Raw genomic sequence first — 24,108 nt, forward strand, 5'->3', positions numbered from 1 at the left:
CAGACTAAAAATTCAGAGTTCCCTGCAGTTACTCGGAAGCAATATTAAACTTTTGAGTGGCTTATGCGCAGTTAATTTCCGACATGACTATCCTTGTTGAGTGAAGGCTGTAAATTTGTTCCCAACAAGCGTAGCTCCGAGTTTATTTTCTACCTCATTTACTAACTCTATGTAGCGAAATTGTTGTTCGAACTGGAAGCCAAATCAAACAATCGTGACACCCATACGTTTACCTTGTTTTAATTACGCACGCGACACACCGGCCTATTTCACCGGAGCTGGCTTGTGTGCCCCCAAACTGCAACAAGAATAAAACAGCCTTAATCACAATGGAGTTTATTTTTCTCACTTAGCCGTTGAAAGGACCGTTTTGCCATCCCGAAAGAGCGGAACGCCGTTAACTGCTATGCGCCATTACCTCGGTAGTAGACTTCATTAGCGCGCTCTTCGCTGTCAGTCAGCTTCGATTCGTCGCACTTTTCGTGGCCGTGAATTAAATTCATCAACTGTAACATGCTTAGTTTAATAAAGTTACGGATTAAGCACATCATCTCAAGCTAAATCAATTCGGTGAACGCTTTATTCATCTATAAATCCGACATCTTACAAATTAATCAGAAGGGCTAAGATCAGGCGTTACGTTGATCTACCCGTCTGGAATTAGTAGATGGATTTCCCGGACAAAGCAAAGGAGCCATGGTCAACGATGCTGTTAACAAGCGTGAAACTCGGATTGTTATGCCCAATTATTTCGTCTTATTTAAGGCCAAACGATTTTCAGAGAAGCACAATCTGAAATTTTGGCACCTAATGAAATAGGAACATATAATTTTTTATGGATAATAGAAAACGTCTTATCGTGCCTCCTGAGGCCCACTGCTTACACATATCAAGGATTGTAAGGTTCCTCAAGTCTGCTCTTTTTTCCACTTTCCCCTGAAATTTTCATCATGCCAGCGGGGAATCCACATCTTAACACCTAGCTTATAAAGACAAACTATCAAACAATAATGTGAATCAATCTGTAACCACTCTAGAGCATGTGGCCATCCCTAGCGAATAAAAAACGTCTCGCATGTCGGACTGAGCTTTTTCATACATTTGTACATTTGTGTTATATAGACAAAAACCCTAACCTCACATTCAGGCGCAAGCACGGTTGGGGCAGGTTGATCAGCAGCTAATTTATACTGAATTAAATTCAAATAGCTATATAAACTGTGGCCAGTGTCAAATTCGTGCACATCCTGGCTGCTTATCGTCCACTTGAAGTAAAGCCTCTAAGAGATCAGATGTCTACCACAGTGAACATAGTACAGCTCCAACAAGCCTGTGTTTTAGGACACCCTTCAACACTTTTCAAATTGACTTCATGTGGCTAAGCCCCCTTGGTGAAGGAGGTGTTGGATTGAGAATGCAAGTCAAACGCAAATTACAACTCGCTTGACTCTACTATATATCTGGCCACAACAAGTCACGGCCATTTCCTCGTTTACCGCTATTGCAAACATTCATTACCAGTAGTAAAGCGCTTCTCATTTTGCCATCCAATTGTATTATCTTCTGGCAGTTAGCCGAAAGAACTTCAACTTTTTTGCAGTAACGCTTCAGTGGAAGTAAACAGAATAAACGTGGAGGGGGCCGATTTGTTCATTCGCGATTTCGACTCAACTGTGCTCTCGTTTTGGGGTGAAACATATCAAGTTCCGCTCAAAAATCTGTCCATAATACGATGTAAGCTTTTTAGTGTATGGCAAAGGCAGTTAACACGAGTCCTTCAACCTATACCTCAGAGGACCGGAGCGTTTGTGCTAAATCCACCGACACGTTTTTTATCCTGTCCTAAAGAGAAACACAGCAAAGTAAAACAGTTGGAAGATTCCGGGCACACATTATAGTGTAAAGCTTCGTGCACAACGATGTTAAAAAGCATGTTAATTAATCCTAAAATGTTCATCCACAACGTTTGAATTTTGCTAAATGGCCCTCTTGATTGTTGAAAATTATGCAATTCGAGTATCGGAGACAGAGAAACCGCGATACTGGGGCATCCGGGCTGAGATCCATAGTCCCTCGAATGGACACTGCGCTAGCGCATATAGCCCAAACATAAACGGTTCAAATTCGCCTCAGAACACTAGGAGCGAAAATTGCCTCGGAGGCAGTCCTTATGATCTGAGGTTTGTCATATGGGTGGCAGAAATATGAAATAGAATCAGACGGAGCTGATTCGGGCAAGTGTCCGATATGTGTCCTCCTAGAGTAACTGGCGTAATCATCAAACGTTAATGATTAGGTGGCCGTTGTGATTGTCCATCCAGGATAATTCTAGTAGCATTTTGTATTCTGTTTGTATTGTTGACTGACTCCATCTGTTCCTAATTCAAGAACGAATTTACAATAATTACAGTACTAGATTTGCCCCAGCACACCACATTTCATCATTTGTACATTAATTTTGCGGGAGAGTGGGTGACTTTGTGTGTATGTAATTTTCTGCACCAAACAGTAAGTTGCAGGTAACTTACACATTCAAAAAGCTCCGCAAGTTTTTTTTCCATTTCGGACGCCAGCAAACTTTAACTGAAACTCTTCGATACAAAGTATCACCTGATTGTCCACTATACATCATTCGACAGACCTCTCTTACTTTTTAAATAAAGCACGCTTCCAGTTTCACACGCTATCACCGCCCACCGTAAAATTAGGCAGAAATATTTTAAGGACAACGAAAATAACGCAACAGACAAATTTTTTGCCCTGCACACAGTAAACTTTGACCACACCACATATATATAATTATATATATATATATATACTGTGGTTTGAAGCATTCGTGTGACTTACTTCCATGCTTGTATACTGAAACTAGATGTTGGAGTTGAAGGAGTGAAATTATACGGTTTGGTGTTTATCTGTTTGGTCGATGCGATGCATTATGCGCGTTGAATACTTTCAGCACGGCTATATATATTGTAAGGTCAGTCAGTCTGATTTTCGTGTGGTACGGGATACTTCGTGGTCTGAATGATGACCGCTGTCCAGAAAGGTATATGGAAAGAAGCAATAATTTATATTTTGAACCCTGTTCTATTCATAGCACAACTCAAGTTGTCAGATTCGAACAACGTTCATCCGCCAGGCAGCCTAATTTGCATTGGAAAAGACGAAAACCTAAGCTTCTGTGATCTACTAATAAGGATCTGGTGTTCTGGAATCTTATACACCCGAATAGAGTGTACGTGAATATATCAGACGCAATCTGCAACGAAACATCTTTCACAGCCGAACAAAATTTCGAAGAAGTACGTTTGACCATTTCAAAAAAATCCCTTCTTGTCATCAAAATGGTAGCCATCCACATGTTAACTTCCGCTGAGACACTTTCAACATCCAGTTGAACAAAAAGTAAATTATGTGAAAACAAAGGCTGAATTTTCCTTCATACTGGTCAAAATGACCCCAAATGAAAAGTCACTCCTAAACGCTCGTTCTCACCGAATGTATAAACTCTTTAGAGTTAGTCGCTCAGAAATATCCACAAATAAGCATCTTTAGGCTTGAAAAGGGTGAACCATAGCTGAGGTGGTCACCAAATATTAGAGATATAGTAATTCAATAGAAGCATTAAAAAATTTAAGAAACTTCGTTGGGGAAGGGGAATGGAAAACACCAGAATATGTTGCATTTAGAAAGATCGTTATGAAACGAAACATCCTTTATCATTTATTAGACACCTCTGTCATTCTGGCACTTTTTCAATTAAATTTACGAAAACAGCTCTTAATCACTTTTGACCACGGTTCGTCACGTTTCGCACTTATACTTTAGATAACTGAAATGGAGTATTATCTCAAAATAAGATCCCGTCTATGATGCCACTGACGTTTTCGATGGGGTTGGTTCAATAAGTCAATGTTGTGAAATAATAGTTGCGCTTTTCAAGTGACTGTAAATAGCTCTTATCTTATTGGCAAAAGCACTCTATCACATGGACTCTCGGTAACTTTTTGAAAGAAGTGTTGGATGGTTTTAAAGTACAAAACCTGGTAGTTGCGTACTTTTTGTATAAATTGCTGTCAAAAAATTCACACATATGGAGCCAGTACCTTTTCGTTTTGGGTGTTCACTTCTTCCAAAATAAGTCCCGTATTTTGCCCAATCTTCTGGGACGTCCATGATGAATTTTAGCCACACCAGTGACACCATATGTAATTTATACCAGTCAAAACCTCCCAAAGGTAGGCTTGACGTAATGTGTTCTCAGGTGCTAATATTTCAATTCGTTCCCGTTTATTTCGAAGTTACCGTCTCCACTGCGTTTTGTCTTTTGGCATGCGTCCCACATCTACTTTGGTTATCACGAGAACAAGGTTGAGTAACTTGCGCTTTTGGTGGCACCAAAGCGATGCAGGAAAATTTACATTTTCGACCAATTGAATTCGGTGAGTGGTAGATCTGGACTAGTTTAGGACACGCCACATTCTCTTGGGAGTCGGCCTACTCGCAAACAGCTAGACGGTTTCAAAACCTTCACTGAGGATATCATAGTTACACGCGATAGCTGGGAAGCAGAGATGTTTGGTCTTGAGAAATGTTTCAGCCAACCGCTGTAACAACCGCTCTCGCCAATATTCAAGGAATAATTTAAGGCTCGCTCCTTTTAATGCAAGTAAACTGGGCCCCGAAGTGTTTTGCGCCATTCTTGAGAGCACACATTCTTTGGGACACCGTAGAGCATGATCTGTGATTTGCATGAGTCCAGTCTATCCTGGCAACAGAAGGAATTGACATCGACTCAGTTAACAACCTCAAGGGAGTGTCATATACTGTATCCACTGAAAGGGCAGAATGAAACATATCGCTCCTGCGAAGAAAATATATCTTCTGTTGTCCGATTTTAGAGAGGTTTCGTATGCCTCCCCCAGGAGAATTTACCCCGGAATGTTCCCATAAACCTGCCTTTAATAACCAAAGACAACGTTTGTGAGTGTAAATAAGGTGCTCATAATCCGTCAATTAGTAGTGGTGGTCTGGAAGTTTATCTGAATACTTGAGACATGATATGTCTCTGTACATTTGGATTCCGACACAAAATAATTCCTTTGCCTTCTGGTAACGTTATGTAATGCAGACTGCACACCCACATACTCCGAATCGCTCCAACGCATAAGCAATGTTAAAATTTGCTTTCTCGTTGCGCCGCCCAAATGTAGTTGCTCACGCAATCCCAAATTTCTTGTTGCCAGTCTGCTGTTGGAGCCGGCCACCGATGGAGGCATAATTTCAAGTTGGAGGAACCATTAGCGTCACATTGTACACATGTTCCTGTCGTGAGGTGATATAAGACCTCAATATTGTTTCCCAGTTATTCAGCTGGACATTACTACCACTTCATTTGGACTTGTTCTCTTAGCGTTTGCAAATGAAAGACTCCATCTACTGGAAACCTTCCGCAAGAAAGTTCAACACCCCCCTAAAAAGAAAAGGAATAAGAACTCTGCAGGAGAGTGGGAAATATTCCGGCGTTCTTGGAAGTTTTTGGCGATAGGATGCGTCGCAATGTGTATTGTAACCAGGAGGTGAAACTGTAATCTCCTCCTCTCCCGGAGACTGTACTTGCCCGTTTTTCTCAATCTGGATTCAAGATTAAAAAATGAAGGTATTGTTTAGTGGAAACAATGTATTCTTCCTTATGTACACTGTGTTTTGAGTTTTCACGTTGTTTCCGATTGACCGTTTTGGTTTGTTGGTCAATTATTCATGGTAAATGTTGCGTAGTATAACATCCTCTTCTAGCAAATTGGATAGGATGGTGATGAAACGTTTGCGATCAAATTGCTCAGCTGAGCAAACAAGCCAACGACCACTAAATCGGATAGAACCTTCTTGTTAGATATCTGGTTTCCTTTTCAGTGTTTGTAGGCTGTTTAGGGACGGCTTATAGACCGACAAGTCACCAGCAAATTTTCACATTTTTGTTACAAACAGGATCGTGCGTAATAGAGTCGTGCAGCAATGGTTTCCAGCATAAGAACCCGTTCCCGTATGTATGGTAGAGGGGACGTAAGCAAAAGGGCAGCTAATCAGCAGCCAGTAATCATGTGTGAACAAGTGTAGGCGGTCCTGGATTCCAGAAGAAAATGGATAAGGATCTGGTGAATTTGGACAATCGGGCTTCAAAACCCGCCCGATAAAATCGGATGTTCTTATATTTGGCTGCGCAAGCAAGCCAAAACTACTAATAAGAGGCTTCGACTTGCTCAGAATTTCATTATTAAGCAAGCAGCATGAGATTTTATCGCCGTGAAGCGCTGAGATTGCATCGGATTCGTGAACCCTTTGGTCTTGCCTTACGCTATTGTGCCCAAGGCTGTAATGAAGGGATGAATATGCAGCAGACCCATACGTTAGCACCAGTACCAGGAGACCATCACTAACTATGCATTGAGAAATACGAAATTCTAGGTTTAATATAGTACGAAGTTCACTAAATGAATGAATGATTCAAGAAATGGCTTCACTATAACCTTTTTCAGCGCCACAAAAACGTTGGAAAGAGTATCAAACCTTTCCTTTCCAAGTAACCAATTCCAAGAGCAATATGAACGGAAAATCAAGGGTGAAAAATCCTAGAATCCGCTCCACACTAGAGGTCCTACACTCGCAGTTTTACGCATACAGCCGTATTCTAAAGTTTTCTTCACTTAGCGTGAGAACCACCAATTACACCAGTCCTAATCCTTCTTTTCTAAGTCCGTTATTGCCGTCATAATAGTGAAGGCTCAAAGATCACTTGTGTAGAGCCTCCTACGGAGGAAATGTTTGGTGACGTTGAGTGCAAGTTTATCGCTACTTCTCTTCATTCAAAAGTAATGTAAATGACCTGTTAGGGAGAATGAGTTTTGTCAGGTGTACTTCGAGCCTTTAGAATGTAAAATTCCGCTGCAAGGCCTGACAGGTACTACTCTGATGCTCTACTCAAAGACGTGTTTACCTACGACCGTCGAAAAGTTCGCACTCTGAAGTTGATTTACGCTCTTAATTTATGTTGTGGCGAAGGTAATTTACAGATTAGGCGAAACCACGTTTCCCTCAAAATACTCGCACCATCGAATTAGGTTCGAAACAGTGTAAATCTGTTTGCCGAAGACAAAATTTGTGGTACTGGCTTGTCATCCGTACAATACTTGGATTCAAAAATGTACAAAATGCTCTCGTGTTGGACTCCACCAGCTGGCTCCTACTAGGTAGGTTTATCGGTGATGGGCGCAAAAGTGCACTCTTATAAATAGCACACTGTATTTGTAGACCGGCTTGGACATAACACTCCAATAAAGAAAGAGCAACCAAGAAGCCCTAGTCAAGCTCAAAAAGACCGGTGGTTGGTCAACGACAGCTTTGACCATACAACTTAGAAAGGTTAGCAAATGCATCAACCTGGGTATGAAGTACGTGAAAGCTCTCACTGACGATGGGGAATCCATATTTTTCAGTCATCAGCACACTTGCCAGACTATGCTAAGTAGCCGCGTTCTCTAGTTCCAGTGCCATCAAATCCTAATCTCATTTTCCATTTTTCTTATTATTTTTTGAAAAGTGGAAGGTGGTTACTCAAAGGAACAATGAGAATGAAAAAGGTTAGGAGATTAGCCATAGAGCATGAGCCCACATTGTTTGACGTCATTTGCACTGACCCTACGTGCCGGCTGTAATTGGTGTACTTATGTTTTTGCATAAGATTTGTGATTAAAGTTGTTCTACAGGGGCTACCTCCACAAAGTTAGAGAGTCAAAAGCTCCACATGTTCACCTTTTTATATACTTAAAACACCTAAATGCGTTAGCCACTCGGACTTTTGCCTGAAGCACCACTGCAATTTCGGTAAACTGATTTTTCATAAAAGTCGCTTTCAGAGGACATTGAACAGAGGGAAAAATACCAGTTTGGTGACATGGTTGCACTGCTCACATAAGTCCACTGGAACATGTTTTGGGCATGCTCTGACGTGCCATAAAGACGATGATTCCAGTATATTGGTTGCTTGGTGTGGAAGTATGGCAGAAGGGTTCCAGTGGAGCAGCCATACTGACATTCAGACAGATAATGCCACAAAAGAGTAGCACGAAACTCCAGCCCGAATTTGTGTGCATTTCAACTGTTGGTCATAAGTGACCACATACAAAAAGCAGTCCTGTAGGGCAGGGGTCACAATACTCTCTTTTCACTACCACATAAAACCAGGGAAATCGTGGATGTCACCGAGACACACATGTAAACCTGAAAAGGTCAAAGAGTGAGCATAGTCGAAACTTTCGAAAGGGTACCATAACGTATTTTTGGGCACTTCAATGTCTTCACTGTACCTTGTGTATCGTTATGTTTGTCACTACGTCTGCATCCAAGTAATTCAGTTCAAATTAACTTGACCAAAAGATTCAATGGACAATTATTGTTTCTTGTAAGACGACTTACCAAAATTTAACCTTATATCTAAGGGGATCGAACTGTCCACTTACGCTGGGAACTCAGCTACTTCTGAAACTTATCACCCTTTCAGTATTATTTGAGGTAACTGAGCGGAGAGCGTGAGAACGTCCATCCACAGTGTTTCTTCCATCACCAGATATTTGATTTCACAAATCGCATCCCACAGCCTGTTAAGAATTCCCTATCAGGTAGCGCCATGCGTCCTCTAGACAAACCGATCAAGTTTTAGTTAACCAGAATGATAGCTTCAAACGAGTGAGTAGATGGCTATTTAGATGATGTGATGTGAATGCTAATGCAATGAATAAAACTGAATAAAACTTTCAATACTGCCTTTTGACAGTATCCGCCGAAATGTGTGTAGACAAAATTTAAGTAGCTGCGTGTTTCATTGACAATGAATAAATTGATAAACCCACAAATGATCACTATTGAAATAAAATATGCTCTAAAATTCCGCGTAATGAATGACGTTTCAAAAGTTCCTTTGAACTGTCAGGCCAGAATCTCAATAGCCGGATCTTCTTTGCGCAGCGAGCAGATGTGTACATATTTTTAAGGCATGTTTTCGCCAGTATGTTGGAAAACCTTGGTTGCATGTTTTTTCCATGTATCTGTCCAGGCATCTTCTTTCATAAACAATTCAGGACAAATCATTTTGCCCCAGCCAATGTGTCCTGCGGACCAGTCTTTCTAGCTCTGTTACATGCACCAATATTCCCCTGGACCCGAGTAAGATGAAGTCATCATAAAATGTGTAGTTCTAAATCTATATGGGTTTCGTGGTATGTGCTTTGCCTAACATAGTTGTTGTGTGTTCGAGTTATCAACTAATCAGGAAAGGATTATAGTTTTCCCGTTGTATTCCACAAGTTAATGGGGCATTTAGATGTGTCCCGACAAAGCTGGACAAACTAAATGTCTGGTCGAAAAAGTGCTGTCAACATTTTTTGTCGCAAGAGTCAGAATTGAATTTTTATCCATTCTGTGGTATTATTATTTAGACCCATATCCAGTTGCAAATGGTAAAATAAATGGATAGGTTGCGGCTACTCCGTCCATGTGTCTGTGAAAGGCTCCGTTTAATGGTGACAGGGAATTCAGCACGCAGTGTCATGCTGGTCCTTTCGACTTATCAAGAGACAAGATAGTAGGAGTTTCAGTTACTCCTGATGCGTTTTTTAATGAAGGCACGCTAGTAAAAGTGACGTGGCATCCAGGGGTACCAGTGTTGTTTTATTCAATGCTTTTCCATCCTACTAAGAAAATTAAAGTTTTCTATGCACTTACCATCAGTCTCAGAGTGACCCTAATCCTTCACAACCTTTGGGAGTGCCGCCGAATTGTGCACATCCGGAAGTAGACGCAGGAGTATACAAACTTTTTGCAGTCTACGAATACCATAGAGATGCGCAACATACGCCCTGTTAGTCTATGCACGAATAGCATCACTGTCCTTCAGAATGGTGACAGGGAATTCAGCACGCAGTGTCATGCTGGTCCTTTCGACTTATCAAGAGACAAGATAGTAGGAGTTTCAGTTACTCCTGATGCGTTTTTTAATGAAGGCACGCTAGTAAAAGTGACGTGGCATCCAGGGGTACCAGTGTTGTTTTATTCAATGCTTTTCCATCCTACTAAGAAAATTAAAGTTTTCTATGCACTTACCATCAGTCTCAGAGTGACCCTAATCCTTCACAACCTTTGGGAGTGCCGCCGAATTGTGCACATCCGGAAGTAGACGCAGGAGTATACAAACTTTTTGCAGTCTACGAATACCATAGAGATGCGCAACATACGCCCTGTTAGTCTATGCACGAATAGCATCACTGTCCTTCAGTTCTTTCTGGCATTTTTCAGTTGGTTTTCCGTACATGCATTTGGCAATCCCAAGCAATTTGACGCGGATCTGAGTCGGGCCAGTTATCCAGCAATGTTGAAAGCGCAATACATGATGACCTACCTGTGCATGGATATTCTACATAGCAGAGAAGGGAGGGAAGGTTGCGTACTCTACCAAGGTTTACTTAAATGCGCTGAAAAAAATCTGCAATCCGATCAAAGCTTGCCACTAGATCATCTATCAGTCTGCTCAGTTGCACAAGCATAAACACAGATATCAGCAACATATTGCATATTTTGTCTATATAAAGTTTATTTCGCTGTTAAAGCTGCCACTAGCAAAGCTAGTATCATTGCTTGCACTACAGGTTAATTATACACAGTCAGACTCATCAACGTCAGGATTTGTCCCTATGATCACAACGGTAATTTCGGAACATGTGTCCAGTAATAGTTCTGTTGGATATAAAAAGTGCAAGAACCTTCACGTAACGACTTTTCCATCATCAGCTTCTCATTATAACATGTGCTTTTGAGCCCTTCAGGGCTGACCTTAAGACAGAAACAGATTAAGTTCATGTATATCCTTTCTGTTCCTCTGATTTGAACGTTATCCTCAAATCTAAGGTTTTATTTCCTATAGGTTTTCACATCAAATTTGGAGTTTTGGTTTTTCTTTTATCGTATCTTATTTATCTATTTTTAGATAATACGGCAGGCAACTTCATTTGTCTAATAGCGACCACCATATGGAGTGCAACAGTGAGAGCAGCGATCAGTTGATTGAGTTGTGGCGTTAAGATGACACATCTACCCCTTTCTGGCACATAATTAAGTTGCACGTTAGCAGTTTCGCTGAAAATTCACGAAAATGGTTAATAGGATGCATTGAATAAATACAGTGTTGAAAATCTCGTTGTCACTCTCACATATCTCTCACACAATCTCTCACATCTAAGGGAGTCCACATATATATGTTAACATAGTAAAAAAAAAGTGTAGGCTTCTTGATAAATATCTGACTAACTTAGACACACAGGACGTTTAGCAGTGGTTTTTTCTCCACATAAAATCCATAGGCTTCAAGATTTCAGATAAACACTTAAAAGTCAACCACCTCGCCGGGCCATCTCTATCTGGTCCCACTTCTCCTGCTCCTGCAAGGTTTGCTACACCAGCCGGTGACATTTTTGTACAGATGTACATCGAACAAATCCGAAACAGTTATTTTGAATAAAAGCAATTCGGTGCTAGCACACACTGTGGGTATAGAACCCTAAATAGATTTTCAAACTCATTTACTGCCATTTAAAACGTTGGTCTAAGGGACCGTGGAGATCCTAGATTAAAATTCTGTCTATCTTAAAAGCCGAGGGTAATATAACCCACGGGTCGGAATTGCTCATTCAAACCCGTCTTGTTGAATTTCGCGGCCTACTATGACCCAAGATGCTAGACCCTGCCATCATTGTTCAGGACTTATCACAAGGCCAACCGAACGGCATTCGGGATCCTGACTCCAGATCTCACCCCAGACAATCCAACTATCCACTCCACTTGTGGTCATGACTGGCTAAGATTCATCTATGAATATGTAGGGTCATGAGCTGCCGAAAAGGATTCCTTCTCTCAAGTGAGTATCCATCAGTAAGTCAAGCAAATCAAACAGGAAGCGTGAGAAGCACACTTCAGAAATTTGCGGAACTTGTCACCAGGTTTTTAATAAATATTAATCATGAGAGATATAGTTTCAATGGCCGTCAAATAGTACAAACTGAAGGTGATCCTTGGCGACATTTAAATCACGCAGTGAATTCTAGGGGCGATTCAAAATGGAATATAGGTAAAAGTTGCTTACTGTTGCATCTGTTTTGCTTTGATAGGGCTGTCAAATGTCGAAAAATCAAAACGTCAGAACGTATAAAATACAGCAGACAAACAAAATATTTTCAGACCCGAAATGTCCCCAGAATGCCATTGGTTGTGCTTATCACAAATAAAACTTAATTTCTGGTTGATAACCGTCAACAAAACAATGTAATTTTAATACGATCACATAGGTTATACATGTCAGGTTTGAAACTTGATGCGGATATAATGTCTAGCATAGATAGGTCATTAATGAGTCATTCAAAATTGTCGGTGGGCGAACAAATAATAGAGTTATCTTATTATTACCACTGATTATTTATTACTGAGCTAATAACGTGATCCAACAACTTAATAATTTTCGGTAAAAGCCCACGGCTTGATGACCATCAAGTTCTTCAGGATGATTAATGACTATTCAGCTAAAATCGTTTGAATGCCAAGCAGCAGTCAGATTCACTAGATGATTCGGCAGCTGTATTTGTAAATAAACTTCACAACAAAACTGTTGTGAACCAGGGGCATACATGAATTTTGAATGAAACGTTTGTGTGTGATATCCTGCATCATAATATCTCATGTAAAGACTGCCTCTGGATTTCGATGGACTTGGATTTTAGGCTTCCAAAACATGTTCCTCATGAATAATATCGAAAAGTTCATCAGTCTTCCCATATTAGCTTCTACCAAAGTAGATCAAGCTTAAAGTGTACAAGTGTACAAGTGCTTTAACGTGGTCAAAGTGGACACCAGCAGCTAGGACGTCTGTGTTATCGAAGGAATATAACCCCCTGATTGATATCAAATCTTCCTCCTAAACGAATGGCATCTAAGACGTCGTGCTTGAGGCTTAGCGATTCGTTAAACTTGTTTTTATATGGAGAATAAAAACGAAAGGAAGCATTATGATGAGACACATTCATTTGCCAGTTAAGTCCTTTTTAACGAGTGTTTCGGCTGAATCTCTTGGATATGATGTATGATATGATTACGTCGCTGGAAGGATGCCTTTTGTTTTGCTTAGCGCAATACTCAGGATATCAAGGTATTTTCCTTGACACGAGACAACTTGGGGGGCTACTGAAAACCCCGATAGCCTTTTATCTGTTTCGTTCTCTTCCGGGTTTGTGGGTAGGTATGGTCCGATAAACAACGACCCTATTTGCATATAGATGTATTTCCTTACTCGTTGTACGATTTACAACTGAGGTAAAAATGAGGTTGACGTCAATTTGGGGACTATAGACGTAGTCGGCAAAAAGCCAAAAGCCGGTACAGGAAGTTGAAGAGTTTCTATGAAGATTGTAAGTTTTGTCATATTCAGGGAGAACTATGGCCAAGTTATTCTATCAAATTTGATTGCGAAACCGAGGTTGAAAATTGGGTCCACATATAATCCTGCCAGGTTACCTTTTATGTCGCATGCTAGTATCAATTTATTTGCCAAGAAGTCATATTCCACCAGAACAACAATTGTGAAATGATCGATATGTACTGACAAACACAGACGGCTTTTTGATGATCAGATGATCCCAAAATGCATGCAAGACAAAGTTGTGCATCAACATTCAGAGTGCCCCAGAATCATTCAAATGCGGTTTAGGGTCCTTTATCACACTCACTGACCACGGAAGTGTGATTCATGTCGTTCTGAATTTAGAAGAGTCTTGGCAACGTACTCAAGCATTGTTTGTTAACGATATTGATGACCATTCTTTGTTGTTGGTCATACTCATTTAGTATCAAGAAATATTTCCATTACAATTTTCTTCCTTGCTTGTTCGTCTAACTGAGAGCTAGTAAGAATGACAGTTTTACACGGCTCGGTTTGCTTAGATTAGTAAATTCTCCCTCTGGATGGATGATGACAAATATAGTATTTGAGGATGCTTGTGAGTGAGCCCAGTAGAAGGCCACGAAGGGGGCAAACCGAAGGAACACAGAATAATTTTTCCCTCGCCTGTTAATGAAGGCCCAGAATATCAGTAGCGATCAACCAACCAACTGATTATCGCACTTAACTAATACTAGATGCTGCACCAGCTGGCCCGCATACATTGGACTCGAATTTTTAGGCGGTGAACATTCCGTGCTACATCACAGGAAACTATAATGTTAGTTTTATCTGAAGGACCTTGAGCACGCACTGAAGTTTTGTGTACTTGTAAGTATGACACACTGACCCATTGAGTTTCGATTGTTTCGGCAAATTTGATGGATTCATTATCCATAGAGAAGCAATTAGGGACCGCTGGTGTGCGTAAATTTAACGGCTCCAAGCTTGAATGGTGAAATTTCCAAAACCGAAATCCACCTAAGAAGAATAGAAAATAGGATATCAAACGAATAAAAGCAACGAATTTCTATGCTCATGCTTTTTGGGAAAGACACAAGCTAGATAACTCGACGATTGACCGTTTCCATTGAAAAGCCACAAAGCCACTCTCGTACGGCCTTGGCAAGGCTGAAATTTGAACCGGAATGTAAAACCAAGACAACTTTTGAGGCATGCTACAGAATGGGTGAAAGAAACACGCGCTCAGTAGATAGCTATCATGTCATCAGCACAATGCCTATGATGTTTGGTTGCGTTAAATAAAAAATATTAGATTAGTGATTAAATGCACTCACCCAAGGCCAAACCTTGTGGACGCAGCAGAAGAATATGATCATCAGGCTACTTCAGAGCGTGCAATACTCCTGCGCACGTTTTCCCCTGGAACACTGAGCTAAGTTTGATTATCATTTAATCCATTTAAACGTCATTTGAAGCAATGCAACACTAAAAGTTTAGTTTCCTTATCCAATGGACTTTGATGGACCAGACAGATGACCCTCTCCAGACTCTCATCTATTCATTCAGTAGCAACACCCTTTCGGTGCCTAGCTGCCGTGCCACTGAGCCGTCTTGCCTCCTCGACTCCTACCTTCGTAACCACGAATCCGCCGACCAACTTATGAAGCTAATGGATGCCCAAATCTTTTTTATAATACACCCGTCAGGCCCAAGCCGAAGGCTTGGCAATTACTAGGACCTCAGAAACGGTCGATTATCCTTCAGAAAGGTATTCTAAAAGAATTCCTCTTCTATCTAATACCATAAATTCGTGTTTTCACGGTATATCCTTCTTTGACTTCAGAGCATATCTTTTAGTCAGCGCTGTACCAAGTAAATTAAAGTGTCGCTGAACTTATCCACTGCAATAGACTTTGGCGAAAAATGCGCCAGATCAGTGCCTTCAAGTATCACATTAACTGATTTAAAAGCGTCATGTACCGGTTTACGTACAATCACGTGCCGGGAATGCAACCCTAATATATATATATATATATATATATATATATATATATATGAACTACGAAGTACACTGGAAGATACTGAGGCTTTTAAGGTAGTCTCCAAACAACCAGAATGGAAGATTGACAATCATCAGATTTAATTATTGATGAAGCGTCATCCTTGGAGGAAGAATTCTCTGTTCCTCAGGGGGAAATGCTCGTCCTACAAGAGATGAACCCCAGACTGACGACCGGTTCAATCAAACAACACACTCAATCCTGAGACACCAGATAAATTCACGATAGGGCTATATTTACTGTTTTACCCCAGAAGTCTTGTCAGGCCTGAAAATCTTAGAATATTGGAAAACCTACAAGCTAGATGTGATAGCTTCTTGGCCCAAGCAGATCAGCGTTCTTGGATCATCCTCCGTGGTGATACTAACCACATATCAAAGGTGCTCTCAAGTGTCTCGAATTGAAAAATAAGCGAATCAAACTTTTTCCACAGGACTTCTTGTCTTGACTGCATTCCAACACCAGAAACCGAGCATTTTTTTCAATCCTAAATGAGGGGCGAAACTGGCCAATACCCCGGTTCATGAGGCTGACTGATCTTGCCTATTCACCTCTGCGGCAAAAACACGATCAACCTTCCGGCTACCTGGCAGTGTTTCATCGCTCGTACTTAAGTTGCAGAGATGCTGTAGAGGGAACACTGTCCAGGAGTTTGATGTGATTCAATGTCATTCAGCAAGTAATTTTGTGTTACAATTAAGTCATACCAAATGACAAATGAGGGCGTTCTGAAACAAAAAGGAAGGAGTTTCAACAAAATTTCGCGATGGCAAACGCCCTACCTCAAATTAACAAGTACCATCCAAATTGGGCTAATCTGTCCACTACACCGGTCCAAGTTCAAACTGATTCGACACAAGTCATTAATGAGAGCGTGCAATTTGACATTCTATTTTTGGAATTTGCTGGGCAAGAGGGCCTGTAGACAAATTTTCTAATGATAAAATCCTGAGATATTAGTTGAGGTAATAAAACGTAAGTTTCGAAAATGTACAATCTTCTACTTTGCGTTGTTTAATTAACTGATAAAAACGACGTCCCAGATCAAATATTGGGTGCTTCAGCGTTGGCATAGTACAGAAACTGTAACAATGATAAGTTTTTTATTTGAACCTCATTTTTGTCTGCTTAAGCCTTTGATATACCAGCCAGCCTTCCTTCAGAATATTGGATTCTCAGGTGCGTTTATTGGTCTTTTGGCAGATGGTCACTGATCTGTTCGACAAGCTTCGCTTTAGCCAAGTTAGAGGATCAGGTCAGCAGCCAGCCGATTTACTGCCAATAAGCTAATCAGAAAACTTGTGTAAAAAATATAACAACGAGTCTTCTCAGCTCATTCGGTTGTTGGAGCAACAACAGTGATTTTAAAGATATCGGCAACGCTGATGGTGGTTGAAATGGTTGGGCTATTCCTGGCATTCACTTCATCGACATCAAATCTGGGTTCGTAAAATACATGGATACGTACAAAATGAGTAAGGTCCATACTCAGCGAGTTTGATTGGCAAATTTAGCAAGAGAAAGTCACAAATGAAGTTATCACAGATCACGTTAGTGGACTAATCCCAATCCAATTTTGCAGTTATCAGCTGGCGCTACCTACCGTCAAATTATTAAGTTTATTTACGGATACATTTCTTTAGAGAGATCACCTTGTGCCCATGAGTCACGTTTTATTTTGTTGAAAACTTCCGAAAACGGGGGATCGAAATCAAAATATTTCCCAATAAAAGATCCAACTACTGGTTGCCACTCATCCATGTGGCCGCATTGAAAAGCCATATGTATGACATCTCATGATCGGGTGGCGTCGGACATCTCAAAGGAAGTTCTCTATTATCTGTGTAACGCCCTTGCTTGTGCATAACTTCTCCTTCCTTTGAAAATATAAACCAGAAGAGTGGCCGTAAGTTTTCTTCACTACTTTTAACATCACATTCATCCATCTAAAAATTACTTGAATGATCCTTAGTATAGTGAGCGTGTTTTATGCCTGCAAGCATGTGACAATTTGTCAAAGCTGGGTGCGGAATAGGAACAAAAATACAAAACCTCAACAGAATTTAACAACTTCAACTTCAGTTTGGCTAACATTATCACTTAATCTTAAAATCATCTAAGTTGGTCTTCTGTGTTCTGTGGCACGTATAGGTAGCTCAGAAATGAGCTATGATTCCCTACAAAAGCTTTTAATAAATTACAAAAGAAAGCGGACAAGTCTACTCTCATAACAGTAGTTAAGTGTGGAGCTGATGGAACCTTTCCAGCAGCCAAACATTAGTCGGCGCTTTTGAAGCTCATCAGGTTAGCACAGTCTCAATAACGTCTTCAAGATCATTTCGTAACCTAAGGTAACGAGTCAGTACCATCTTGTTCTGAAAATGGACGCCTGCCTTCACAAATGTCCAACTAAGTGTTCTATTACGACACTGGACAGAAAGAAATACAGGAATTACGTCTACCTGACGAAAGAGGAAAGATGAAAAGGACGGTGCTCTACTGAGGGCCCCATGAATTATGATATACTTTGGCAAGGGAAATCTTTCAATACCCCCAATATCAGTCCAAAAGGGAAAAAGATCGCATTCGGGGCAGCGTGAACGATAAAAAAAATCATAAACGAAGAGTTCACTTGAGTGTTATTTGCATCAAATAAGACCATCACGATTAACAGTTGACTGTTTCTGTATACAGTGCGACCAATTTTTAATCCAGTTCACAATACGAAATCACTAAAGAGTCACTATGCAAATGTACTGCAAGGGAAAGCATGTAAAATTGACTGTTTTTTGCGCGTGAATGTAATTATTTGTTGAAATAATCGGCGAAATAAAGATTCCTATTTGTCTCTTTCTAAAGGAACCAAATCTGGGAGGGATCACCACTAAGGTGGGACTGGTTACTACTTTTTAAGCAATTTCAATAAAAATATTCCCCAGTGAAACCAAAATGTAACTGCCACGCTCGCATGTAGCTGTTTTCTTCAGAATAGTAACCGACCGGTTCCTTGTTTTGGTGACTCCATGAACTACTTTTTCGATGATGAACGGGAAAAATCGTCATAGCAGAAGTAGTCACTAGCTGAAATTGTATCGCATCTGCACTGCAATGATAACGCTACAATTCAATCCATACCGAGCTGACGATCGTCATTGATGAAATGTAACCGCTCAGTCCAAAGGACAAGAAACAGACAATCATTACAAACTGGACCATCAACCAAGTGGCTTGTACTTCCAATGAATTTTGTCTGTAGTATCTGCCTACGTTCATAAGTGCCCCACTCCAGATAACGGGCATTTTGGATGGAGATTACTGATCGGAAGCTCACCGTCATCAGGGGCAGGGAATCGATTAACTCCTGAGGCAGACGAATAATGTCGCCTAGTTGGTCAGCCATTTCTCAATCAGGACCAGCAGCTGTCGTACAGCTCTTGGTGGAATGTAGACTTTTTTGGGACAAATACATCACACTGATACTGGTCACAAATCCCCCGAGTAGAACTTGACCACCAAGGATACTTGATTAAAACTTGCCCGCTAAGCGCTCCGACTACAGTATTATGACTTTATCATCAAACAGCCACCGTGGCATAAGTCATTTGACTGATTGGGTTTTCAGAATAAAAGTCTAGGAAATCAATCAAGCTGACGCACTGACAGCGACAGGGACTCGTAATGTGCGAGACTGCAAAAGCCTTGTTGGATGGAAGAGATTTGGGGATATGGGGAGAGAGAAAGGACTGTAGTTATTTACAGCGTGCCTCGATACAAAGCTTAAATAAAGGTGCCCTAGTATTCTGGAGATCGGGCAATTCAGAAGTCGTCATGCTCGGGAAGTCACGTAGCTTGAGGAGAAAGTTGACCGTCGAATGTTAGGAGACTGCACCTGTGGAATGCTCTTAAACATATAACTTGGTTCGGTTTTGACAGAACACATTTCACGGTTGCTCTGGGATGCAGCCGTACAAAATCAACAAGCAAATACAATCAGCGTAAGTGCAATTCATCAAATTGTGATAAACCACGGGGCAACATTCCAGCGGCCCTGTGAGTGAATAGTTCAGGGGTCACTTACAGAAGGTCGGTATATGATGAATAAGGATGATAACCTCACGAACGCCGACAGATTGTTTTAAGGATCATAACAGATGAAATATCAAGGAACAACAAACGACAAAATGGGTTGTTTCAGAGTAAAACCGCCTATTGTGTTGTTTAAGCGTTGTGCTTTGATGCGATTCGGTATAGGCAAATTTCCATTCATATTTATGTATGGCTGTTGTTCACGTTTTTCTTTTAGTCAGGAAATCGGTTCGCAGGCAACTATATACCTTTTACTGGGGCAGACAGGTGAGAGGAGGAGAGACGAGAAAACTTGGTAGTGTTTCAAGAAAGAACGAAATGGCAGCAGGCGGGAAGATCCAAATGTCCCTATAGAAGCGAATGTTAAATGGAAAGATTTTCGGAATCCTGGATTCGATTGGGATCGTGAGGGTTGGTACATGGTGGCAAGGAAATTTCGCTGTTGTTGGCCATCAAGGAGATGTTTACACCATTCAAAACGAATAAATGAAAACCGGTAACAATTTTGCACCACCTATTCAAGAAAGTGAAGTCGAATGAATCAATAATCGATGGTTTATATGCCTATGCTACTTAGGAAACCGGTGAGTAGCAGGCGTATGACGTTCGAGGCGTTCGCCCCCGCAAATATTCGAAAGATGAGTAGGAGATTATTACAGTGTTCCATTGTATTTTTCCAGTATTATGACTCATTTAAATGACGCCGATAGAAACTTCAGAAGTACGTCTTGCAACAATAAGCATATCAAACTCTATTCAAATGAGCATTTCACTTTCGTATTCAAGAGCTTGCAACTTTATTCTCCGTTTTCCACCGATTGTAGCTGTTCCCCGGGGGTGGTTTTCTTTTCCCGACGGTTTGAATGGTTTCGAATGCATTGCTTAATGTTGTCAAAAATGGATTATTTGCGGTAAACACGTCTTTTACACCAGAATAACGTGCGTGTGGACTGGAAACGGCATGATCTGATTGCACGGGTATTAGGCTTATCTGTTGAGACAACACGACCTGAGCTGAGGTCCGCGAAATCAGTATAACATGGGAACTGCTTTTCCATCCCCACCAAGACTTATGATCATATGCAGCTAGCGTTGATGGATCAAGTTGGGCTTTCGAATAACCATATGCGACACTGTTATCTGACATGGAAGGTCACATTACTTTTCGGAGAGTATAATACAGATTTTGAAAAGGATTGACGATGTCGCAATAAAAAGTGATGGCCTTCACACTTTCACGTACTTAGCATTGTAATTGTATGTTAGCGAATAAAAAGGACGATTTTCGCTAAAAGAAAGTCGCCGGATATGGTATATCGTTTTTGTGTTTTCATATTTTTCGGTTAACATATTTAAAGCTTACCTTCCATGCAAATTTTAATGTCATTTGTAGATTAATTAGGCATGGGTGACAGTAATAACTACAAATCAGGGATCAAATGATACTTATACTTTCCTATTCGTGCATCTGATTTTCGACCAGTCCTTTTTTCTACTCGAACCCAGCAACTGATGAGCCCCAAGAAGCACGAAAACCGGTCGTGGGCTGTCGAAGTTTCCAGGTACCGTATGAGTGACGTGTTACGACTATGGAATGTATGACGATAGCTTGAAAAGCATACCAACTGAAACAAGAGGCGGCCTAGCGCAGCACATCCAGTTGCGTAGGAGCGTCATAAACGAGGGATTCAGCTGGGTTCCAGGTAAGTCTGCCGTCAAAACCAAACTGGTATTCAAATGAGTGTATGGGTCAAAGTTCGTGCAATTCGGGTTCATGTGGAACATAAAGTTGACGGAAAGTCAAATATTACACCTATTGTCGCTCACTGTTCGCAAAAAAAGATTGATTTCTCGAAATCCGCGGCATTTTCAGGCTTGCCAGTTCATAATGTAGAATTTCTATGCATAATGTATATGTTCCTGTGTTATTGAAAATCATTTACAATGGCGATTCGCTTGAGTGAGCAAATGCTCAAGGTCAGTAGACACCACCGACTGTAAATATGTTGCCTAAGGATGATAAATTGCGAATTGTGGAAAACGTTGACTGCCCTAAAATAAACAAAAGTTTCAGGTAGTTTTCCACAGGAAAAAATTCCCTGAACATTCTAGAATCTAAATAGCCTTTGGAGATGCAAAATATGCGTAGGTGCACTTGTGAAAACAAATTTTGGTCGATGATTCTTGCTGCCAGTTAAAATTCCGTGGTCCTCGTTAATTATTTTCTAAAAGTCGTGCACGTTTGCTGGCAAAAAGCAGAGTTTCCCATTATAGATTGCGAATTATGCTAGAAAGACCTCGAGGTTTATCGATTACGAACATGGAACATATGTCGATCATACCGGACAGCTGAACGAACCTAACTGACGCACACGACTAACATGCTGCTGGGGGTACACGATGGAAATGATATACCCACAGATTTCTCAATGAACGATTGTGAGGTCACTTCCGAAGCCATAGCATACGAAGTTCAAAGCCAAATGTGCGGCATAATTTTCGAAAGAGATCGATTTGAAAAAATCGCAAAAAATGACGGTAGATGAGGGTGATTTTCGGGCTGAGCACATATGCAAAGAAGTGCATTATTTTGACGTTAAAGTTTTTATTTCACCTACAGGGGTTTTGTAGAAAAATGCATTGTGCGTCGAAGGCGCGGCACACCTACCTGATGACCCCAAGAAGAAATCACTGTTGGGCTGCCGAAGTTTTTACCCACATTATGAGTAATGAATCGCGTCTACAATATGCGTGAACCTTCAGTTTTTAGCACTAAAGTCTTGGTGCATTTCCTAGGGTGCACTATTTGTGCTGTCAGATTACCTGGTCTCATACCACTTGTGCAAATGTATTTAATAATTTGAACACTTCGAAAACAAGAGCCTAGTCATTCTTCTTCACACTGAACATTAAACAAATGCTATCACCCGTATTTGAAAGGACGTATGTGCAACTGTGCAACTCACTCGGCTCGAAATACTCTGATCAAAGGAAAGAGTAGAACTCATGAGTCTAGATCATTGGGTTAGTTATATTACAGTCTTCTAAGTTAAAAAAATTAAAAGCTCCTAACAGAGTGACCCATTATTCGTACCGTACGGCTCACCACTCAGAAGAAACATCTTATAAACAACAAGTGAAACTTTTTCACAAATCCCGATTATCCTAAATACAGCAGTAGTTCGGGTTCGGAAAACTCAAGAGGTTGAACCATAGATAACCTATTTTGCAATTTGAATGCTTCCCCCTGTACTTGAAAACACAAAGTCAAATCAATGGCAAAAATATCTGGCATGGATTAATCGGCAAATATCTTGGTAAAACCACTCATTATGGCCTTTCTGGTCATAAATTTGTTGACATTGATGGAAATGACAGACGGTTGTCCTGCGGATATCGTATACTTAGGAAGCGTAACGTTAGAAATAACATTAAATTTCTTGCCTCAAAACGGGCAGTTATTGTGTTTCCTTTTCAGATCTAATCGAATCAATTTATTGTGAATCTTCTGATGACAGGATCTGATTACTGTTGAACAAACTTATCGGGAAGACGCATAAGCCTTTACTTCACTTACACATATACACGGCCATAATGCATCAGGAGTATTACCTCTTGTGAAAATGAAGATTGCTCTTACATTCAAAGCACCGATGCACAAATGTATTTTTCCTAACACCGCAAAAGCTTAGGAATCATGTCCTCTCGGAAGACATTTTAAGAGGAAATAGAATGCGATGTAGCACGAAGTTCTCCCACGTCCACTAACTGCCAAACAGGAAATCATGTTTATATTTTATTAAATGGTGAAATGCAAGAACAGTAGAATACAACAGACAAGCACGACTAAAACTGCAAAGCTAAAACAAAACATTAACTAGAATTTTCAATGCTTCGCTTGTTCACACAGACTTAAAGTCCCACCCTCTGTTCGGTATTAACCGAAAACATGTAAAATTGTAAGGTGATGCTCAAAAATATCTGAACACTGATTTGTGTTTGCTGTGCTCTTCGAGTTGAACAACCGATCACGCAGCCACCGAATCGTCTCTCCAAGAATCAGCGTTACTGCTGTTAGTTAATATAATTGGGAAAAGTATTGCTGCATGATGTAGATAACAAACTTATTTACTCATTAAACTTCAAATATCTGATAGAATCATTCATTTGTATATGTTACAAAGGGAGTGTGGAAGAATCCCGCGTATACACAGATACATCAAAACGACAGTTCGATGTTGATTACTTCAGGCGGGATTGTGAGTGCATATACCTAATTTCATTAGTGTGTATTCCTTTTTTACCTTATCATTGGATCTTCTTCGGTTTGTAAGACAGAATAATTAAAACTAAGACATGAAGGTATGTTTTAGCTGGCTTTATTTACGAAAAAGGCGAGCAGCTATATGAGAACTTGTAATTCTAAATCGCAACTGACTGTTTTGATTAATGACATTTAGACAC

At 40.5% G+C, this 24,108-nt stretch overlaps 2 protein-coding genes across 2 annotated transcripts in view; one reads left to right on the forward strand and one right to left on the reverse strand.

Moving 5' to 3' along the window:
• T265_05698 (hypothetical protein) overlaps window positions 1-24,108 on the reverse strand; it is a gene marked incomplete at both ends in the record, with an annotated part of 103,740 nt that overhangs the window by 51,948 nt on the left and 27,684 nt on the right. Inside the window, one exon of the mRNA XM_009170767.1 lies at window positions 5,500-5,637. Coding sequence (XP_009169031.1) covers window positions 5,500-5,637 — 138 coding nt within the window. The remainder of the gene's footprint in view (window positions 1-5,499; window positions 5,638-24,108) is intronic.
• T265_05697 (hypothetical protein) overlaps window positions 1-24,108 on the forward strand; it is a gene marked incomplete at both ends in the record, with an annotated part of 104,834 nt that overhangs the window by 49,018 nt on the left and 31,708 nt on the right. The window lies entirely within an intron of this gene.

Source organism: Opisthorchis viverrini (genome assembly GCF_000715545.1).
Source record: "Opisthorchis viverrini unplaced genomic scaffold opera_v5_108, whole genome shotgun sequence".
In the NCBI taxonomy this organism is placed as follows: domain Eukaryota; kingdom Metazoa; phylum Platyhelminthes; class Trematoda; order Opisthorchiida; family Opisthorchiidae; genus Opisthorchis; species Opisthorchis viverrini.